At 33.0% G+C, this 8,578-nt stretch overlaps 1 protein-coding gene across 1 annotated transcript; it reads right to left on the minus strand.

Annotated features, from left to right (window-relative positions):
• Positions 1-548: 548 nt before the first annotated feature.
• LOC132721572 (mitochondrial import inner membrane translocase subunit Tim23-like) lies at positions 549-7,070 on the minus strand. Its single transcript, XM_060705892.1, has 5 exons — positions 6,926-7,070; positions 5,788-5,843; positions 3,916-4,012; positions 1,109-1,190; positions 549-624 (listed from the first exon to the last, which is right to left on the minus strand). The coding sequence occupies exons 1-5, from the start codon at positions 6,987-6,989 to the stop codon at positions 549-551; spliced, it is 375 nt and encodes a 124-aa protein (XP_060561875.1). The 5' UTR covers positions 6,990-7,070.
• Positions 7,071-8,578: the final 1,508 nt, after the last annotated feature.

Consider the following 8,578-nt stretch of genomic DNA (forward strand, 5'->3'; position numbering starts at 1 on the left):
AGACAGACGACGGAGAAGTGATCCCTATATGTCGCCACTACTCCACCGTAGAGGCGACACAAAAATACCTAAAATAATAAAAGAAACTTGACTGATTTTGCTTTTTACAGTCTGACCAACACTCTTCTCTTACAAAATTCCCTGACTTTTCCCTGACTTTTGCTTATTTTTCATATTTCCCTGACCAATTTCAAAATTCCCTGACTTTTCCCTGACCTTGAAAAAAAATCAATTTTCCCTGACTTTTCCCTGACCGTGGGAACCCTGTATAAGTGAATGATCAATAAGGCAAAGCAATGTTGACAGATTGCAACCCGCTCTACAAATCCCAGCCACACTAGCAGGGCACCCAGGAGGAACCAAACTAAAAACTGGAGAGGACACAAAGACTGTGAAAGGAAAAGAGAGACAGCAAGGTCAAAATACACTGATACACAGGCAAGCCTGGCTCTAAACTGGTTCTTTCCAGTTCCAGCAACATAACAGTTAATGAAAGCTGGCTAAGCTTTTAACTGATCATACAGCGGGTTATTTATGTACACTAATAATTAGAGATAATACTTACCAACAGTTCCAAATGCTTGGGCTGATGATGCTCCTTGTTTGCTAATAACGTTTAACATGCTAAAAAAATGAACAGGAAAATGTGAATGCATATTTATAAACACACATTTTGTAATCTCAATTTCTATATAAACTTAATTCATGGCTGACAGGAATTTAAACATAGGTTTCTCTTAACAAGGTCTTTTAGCTTAATTTGACATTATGATCGTTGTTTTTTTCATTGTCAAGCTGAGCCGATTTTACTACATTGTATATATCTCAAAAGATTTACCATTGATAATAGTAATTGACCAAAAGTTCATATTAGAAATTTTTTTGGGATAAAATATAAATCTGCCTAAAATATAAAAAGACTACCCAACTCTTTTTATAAATTGAATGTTACAATTAAAATTTTGATAGATATTAACAGAAATTTTGTTCACTCACTATATACCCTTGTATTGGCATAATGTATGAGCCAGATTGTATTAAGACATAATTTTACATTCATCTTTTAACATTACCATTTGGCTTAAAGTTATTGATGTAAAACACTTACTGTGTTCTCTTAACAGAGGCTTGGTACCCCTTCGATGTTTTGATACCTGAGATAACACCATTAGCTCCTCCCAGTGCCCCACCTGAATAAAATAATGAGGAATATAATAATAATTAGGTTAACTGAGCAACACCTTGAATCAAAATAAATTAGCCTTTACTACAAGTACAGAGTACAGAGCCACACCAGCCGGTACATCTGGGTAAACAGCTCTATACTGTTGGCAGACTTTTTTACATTTTCATCTTAAATTATCAATAAAATTGAGGGACCAAATATCGTCATTTTAGGGCAGTAACGGGTTAAGACCTACTAATTTAAATAGCAGTTAACCAGTTCTTGCACTAATGTGACGACATGTCCATTTAAGAAATTAAGCAATTACGGTGTAGTCATCTACATCCTACATTAAAATTTTTGTTAAGAATTTAATTTCAGAATCAATATACTTTAATATTATTTTACTTCATTGTCATACATGCAGCTGAATGTTTTTTTTTGTATGTGTATACACATAACATTTCAAATGACAGCGCACTCCTCAGATTTTAAACAGAACAAATATTTTAAGTTAACAAGAGGGCCATGATGGCCCTGAGGTCGCTCACCTGTATATAGGCCCCCAACCACCCCCCCCCCCCCAACGTTGCAGGGCCAATTTAACCCAAGGGCTTTTATTTGCACAAACTTGGTAGACACCCATAAGAAGATGTTTCATGCTAAACATCTAAGCTCTAGCTCATTGGGCTTTTTAAAAATACACATATAGTTAAAAATAATGACACCCCTGGGCCGGGTCAGTTTTGACCCCAGGGCTTTTATTTGAACAAACTTGGTAGACACCCATTAGAACATGTTTCATGCTAAATATCTAAACTCTAGCTATTTGTGTTTTTTCAAAGAAGATTTTTTAAGTTTTTACTACATGCATATAGGGAAAATCAATGACCCCCTGGGGCGGGGCCAATTTTGACCCAAGGGCTTTTATTTGAACAAAATTGGTAGACACTCACTAGAAGATGTTTCATGCTTAATATCTAAACTCTAGCTATTTGGTTTTTTTCAAAGAAGATTTTTTAAGTTTTTACTATATGCATATAGGGAAAATCAATGACCCCCTGGGGCGGGGCCAATTTTGACCCCAGGGCTTTTATTTGAACAAACTTGGTAGACACTCATTAGAAGATGTTTCATGCTTAATATCTTAGCTCTAGCTCTTTGGGTTCTTTAAAAGAAGATTTTTTAAAGTTTTTACTATATGCATATAGGGAAAATCAAAGACCCCCTGGGGCGGGCAAATTTTGACCCCTGGGCTTTTATTTGAACAAACTTGGTAGACACTCACTAGAAAATGTTTCATGCTAAATATCTAAACTCTAGCATTTGGGTTTTTTCAAAGAAGATTTTTTAAGTTTTTACTACATACATATAGGGAAAATCAATGACCCCCTGGGGCGGGGCCAATTTTGACCCAAGGGCTTTTATTTGAACAAAATTGGTAGACACTCACTAGAAGATGTTTCATGCTTAATATCTAAACTCTAGCTATTTGGTTTTTTTCAAAGAAGATTTTTTAAGTTTTTACTATATGCATATAGGGAAAATCAATGACCCCCTGGGGCTGGGCCAATTTTGACCCCAGGGCTTTTATTTGAACAAACTTGGTAGACACTCATTAGAAGATGTTTCATGCTTAATATCTTAGCTCTAGCTCTTTGGGTTCTTTAAAAGAAGATTTTTTAAAGTTTTTACTATATGCATATAGGGAAAATCAAAGACCCCCTGGGGCGGGCAAATTTTGACCCCTGGGCTTTTATTTGAACAAACTTGGTAGACACTCACTAGAAAATGTTTCATGCTAAATATCTTAACTCTTACTCTTTTGGTTCTTTAAAAGAAGATTTTTTAAGTTTTTACTATATGCATATAGGGAAAATCAATGACCCCCTGGGGCGGGGCCAATTTTGACCCCAAGGCTTTTATTTGAACAAACTTGGTAGACACCTATTAGAACATGTTTGATGCTCAATATCTTAGCCATAGCTATTTGAGTTCTTTAAAAGAAGATTTTTTAAGTTTTTACTATATGCATATAGGGAAAATCAAAGACCCCCCGGGGCGGGGCCAATTTTGACCCCAGGGCTTTTATTTGAACAAACTTGGTAGACACCCATTAGAACATGTTTCATGCTAAATATCTTAGCTCTAGCTCTTTGGGTTCTTTAAAAGAAGATTTTTTAAGTTTTTACTATATGCATATAGGGAAAATCAATGACCCCCCGGGGCGGGGCCAATTTTGACCCCAGGGCTTTTATTTGAACAAACTTGGTAGACACTCACTAGAAGATGTTTCATGCCAAATATCTAAGCTCTAGCTCTTATGGTTTTTTAAAAGAAGATATTTAAAGTTTTTTCTTTCGGTTGCCATGGCAACCAGAGTTCTGCATGGAATTAAATTCTTTGAACAATTTTTTAAAGGTGACCACCAAAGGAACATTCCTGTGAAGTTTGGATGAAATTGGCTTAGTGGTTTATAAGGAGATGTCATTTAAAGTAAAAGTTTACGGACGGACGACGGACGGACGAACGCCGGACGAAAAGCGATCACAAAAGCTCACCCTGTCACTTTGTGACAGGTGAGCTAAAAATAAATCACTTGAAGTGATGTTTAAGAAAACTATTATTTTTTTCAACCAAATCCAACTGTGAACAAGGGACCTGAAAGCCAGGGTAGGACAGCTTTACATATAATTTGTGTAGTCATGTTAGGAATCAAGGTGGAAACGAGGTATTCCTTAAACACTCACCTATAAATACACATCCACCTATCTGAGAGAATGCTTTTTCAAACTTGCCTCTCTGATGACCTCCAGCTCCTTCAGATAAAATGTAATTTTCATTATCCTGAAACATAAAGTTACATTTACATGTATGTATAATTTAAAATAAAATAACTTTTATATATTTTTCAGGGTAAAAATTTATTAGACAAAAAGAGAGCAGCATTAGAGATAGCGTGCGTATCGGCGTCATTTACGCAAGCAAATACTCGGGATACGCCAGCTTCGTCATCATTTTGGCGTATATCTACGCATGATAATTACAGTTTACGCATTTAGTGAAACAAATTTGGCGTAGGCAATGTTTACATTGACACCGATAAAAATGACTGACTGGTTAGCGTACTGTTCTATAAAGGTGTGTTATTTTCTCAGCCTGGGTTTATAATTGCAAACCAGTCGACTTTGTATCACTGAGACGCTCGGTAATAGATGTACATAAGATAAATCAAGCGTCTGTCACGTTATTGAAGTAGACGAAAAAATATTGTCAATTTTATCAAATTATCAAGTTGTATACATTGATGATATCTTGTTCGAAACCCAAACAACGAAATCCGTGTAACAAGCCCAGTGTCTTCTCAGTGTGTAATTCAGTCAATTTTTGAAAAAAATTTGACTATTGTTTGCAAGAGCGAAAAAAACTCATACGACAGCATTAGAATTTAGATGCTACAAGTAAAGGTTTCCCGTGGCTGTCTGTAACGTCAGATACGACAGATGTAGTGCATTTGAAATGTGCCTTGTGTTGTAACAACTAAATGGGTGGAAAATGGGCCACAGAACGGGTTCTCAACATCCAAAAGTCTAACATTGAACAGTAAAAAATTAATTAATTGCAACCTTTTATTGTGTACCTAGCTCCTATTTTTTAAAGAAAAAAATACAATGAAACTAAGTTATGCATCACACCTTATTTTATTTCATTTATATGTAAGATAATTTACTGTCCTTTAAATTTAAAATTAACAGTCATCTCAACATGTAATTTGGTACATAAATGGTTGATAATATTAGCCCACAAGCTAAAAGAATTCAGTGTGGGTCACAACTGTTTGCATGTATACATTTAGTTAATTTCACATAAAAAGGTTCAAGTTCTTATAATATGCCTTAAACCTAAATATAAATAATACCTTGCCATGCTGCAATATTTCTGATAAATTATAAAACTGAGAGGAGTTTTTGATTTTTTGTCAGGCTGTACTGTATAAAAATATAATGTATCATTATTTGCGGCAAATTGACTCCCAAGTTCTTAAAACTGAGAGTCAATTTTACTCCTTCATTTGGCTAGAAACTGGCAGTTTACTCTGAAGTATAAAAAACAGAGAGTATTGACTCTTGAGTAAAAATAATTATCTAGAACACTGAGAGAGTTTGAAACAGTATACAATAATCATGCGCTGCAATCATTGCTACAAGGTAGGCTAGTCAACACCAACCCTTCAATTCTACCCGTAATTCAATACCACACTGGTTTTCTAAAGTCCACAATGATTCACCTTGTCCCAAATCAAACTTAAAAGTAAATCTGGCAATATGTCTTCAGTTATTTACTTATTTTCAAATTAAGAAAATAATGCTTATACAATGTAACATTTAACACATATATTTGAACCAGCATTACTCGAAATTAATGTAAACAAATAACTTTTTAGCTAAGTCACATCATCTGTGCAGGAAGACTAAGTAATTGAGACCAGTTTGATCTTCAGGCAGGTTAAATATCATTTATACATGTAGAAATTAATCAGTCCTAGTTTTAAATTGATGCCTTTTCTAACTTTAGTATATGAAATCTCTAAAGTTAATGAATATGGTAAATATTACACTTACTTGAACTATTCTTGGATCTAAGTTCATGTAAGGTGAGAGAGCTGCTGTCCCTTTCACTAAAATACAAATACAAAGAAACATGATTTTAATTTGTCAAACAAGAGCGGATTGTACCGGGTTATGCTCCCGGAAAATGCTTTTAGACACAGAGAAACTACTTCTTGTTGATATCTCTTATAGTTTCAGAGTTATGTCCCGGACAGTTCAGTGTAAAGGTGAAAAGGGCAATAACTCTAATATTAGGCAAGGCAGAGTTACAGTTTTTATGCACTGCACTTCTTCTTAACAAAATATATTTAATAATACATAAACTATATAATATTTATATACAAAGTTTCTTCTTGATACCAGTTATGTCCCAAAGGTTCAGAGTTTAAAATGAACAAGGCAATAACTCCAAAATTAGGTAACAAAGAGTTATGGTTCTTTCGCACTGCACTTCTACCCACTACCCAATGAGATATATTAACCTACAAAGTTGTTGAAACCTCTGGTAGTTTCAGAGTTATATTCCTGAAGAAAATCCGGACAATGCGACGTCCATAACAGTTTATAATTATGCTCTCCCTTCGGGCAGCATAATAAGAAAAGAATCAATTTATCACATAAAGATAATTAAACCCGGCGCAGGAGTATAATAAATAGAGGATATTGAATGACTGTAAGTTTAATCCTGAATTTATTGAAAGAGTTGAATAAAATTATATTATGCGAGTCTCGGGGAGCATATTATTATTTTATTTAAATAGTTCAAAACATTCAGTAATGAACTTATACAAATTTGATATTCTATTTATTATAAATATACATTTTATTTGGATTTTAAAGGCGTTTTGAGCTCCACACCCCAAGTGTCTCACAGTCTGTGTGGGTAAGCAGGGAAAGGGAGGGGGGTAGTAGTAACCAATCAACGCGCCGAACACCTGTGGTAGGATGCATGATTGTGGGATGTAACATCTTCATATAAATCTTAACAAAATTAATTAAATATACAAAATATATTATATATCTACCCAAACCATATAAATTTTCTAATTACCCCACCCATTCTGAAATTCATGGCGAAGGACAAATTGATTTTTCTTAAAAACGTAAGAATCATTCCCATTTGTATGAGTTAAATATAAAACCTTTATACCTGGAATATTTAGATCTGGATCACTGGACCCGAAAAAACCACCAAAGCCTTTATTTTCTGTCATAATTATGGACTTATGCAATAACACAGAACATGCACAATTTTTGGGATGTTCTTGTTTAATAAGACATATGAAGAATATGTTCAGTTTTAATAGAGGTAGGTTGAGTACAGGTTTGCCTAAAATACGAAAGTGAGATTTTTGACGAAAGTGAGCGAAAGTGAGCGAAAGTGACTTTTAGAATTTGAATTGTACTGTTTTAATAGAATTTTACAGTAAAATTGCTGTTTGCATACGTATATTATTAGCAACTTATTATATGTATTATAATAAATAACCATAATCATGATTTAATCGCCATTTATTGGCATAATTTCTATATACAAGTTCAGCACTCTTCCTTTCACTTGCATATAAAAATACGAAAGTGACTTGTAAAGTATTAAATATAGAGTTTAAATTGAAAATGTACTATATCTGCAGTTTGTAAACGTGTATTATAAGAAATTACTATTATTTGTTTTCTAAATTAATCATTATGATGATTTAAAGTTTTATACCCCATTTTTTTGCATAATTTCTATAAATACACATCAGCGATCTTCCTTTCGCTTAAACTGAAACATACGAAAGTGACTTGTAAAATATCAAATATAGAGTTTGAATTGAAAAACGTACTTAAATTGCAGTTTGTAAACATATAACATCAGAAATAAATAATTTGATATTCAACACTATATTTCAATTAAACACTATATTTTAGAAGTCACTTTCGTATTTTCTATGTGAGCGAAAGGAAGATTGCTGAACTTGTATATTGAAATTATGTCAAATAAATGGTGATTAAAGATCATAATGATTATTTTTTAAAATAATAATTATAGATTTCTGATAATATACGTCTGCAAACTGCAATTTTAGTATAAATTTCAATTCCATATTTAATAATTTACAAGTCACTTTCGTATTTTTCAAAGTGAGCGAAAGGAAGATCTCAGAACTTGTGTATAGAAATTATGCAAATAAATGGCATGTAAATCATCATAGACTATATTAGTGATTATTTTTTAAAAGAAATATTATTAGTTGCTAATAATATACGTCCACAAACAGAAAATTCACTGTGAAATTCTATTAAAACGGTACAATTCAAATTTTAAAAGTCACTTTCGCTCACTTTCGCTCACTTTCGTCAAAAATCTCACTTTCGTATTTTAGGCATACCGGTTGAGTACCGCTATTTTGGATAATGATTCAAGATATTACTAAACTATTTAGTTGTTTTGCCATTAGTAGAGGACATTATATAAATTATGCAGATTGTGTTGTTGTTATTTAAGTTTGTTTGCTGTTGTTTTTTCTTCAAAAATAATATTAATGAAATGTTTTTATCGAATGAAGTCTTCTTATACATGTATGTGATATTAATTGTTGAAATTGATCTACAGGTATATTTTTTGCGATGTCGCATCACGGATTAATATAAATCCGTGGTCGCATTTATGCGTAAAAATTTTCAAATAAAAGTACGAATTAATTGATTTTATTTTCTGTCATTTAAACATATTTTCATTGAATTGTTTTCAGTTTTTTTCTACTGTTCTTAAATTATTCTTTGTAATTGTGTTTTTATTTGTTTGGGTCGTCCCAGA

The sequence above is a fragment of the Ruditapes philippinarum genome, unplaced genomic scaffold (assembly GCF_026571515.1).
Source record: "Ruditapes philippinarum isolate M1 unplaced genomic scaffold, ASM2657151v2 ctg2785_1_1_1_1, whole genome shotgun sequence".
Lineage (NCBI taxonomy): Eukaryota > Metazoa > Mollusca > Bivalvia > Venerida > Veneridae > Ruditapes > Ruditapes philippinarum.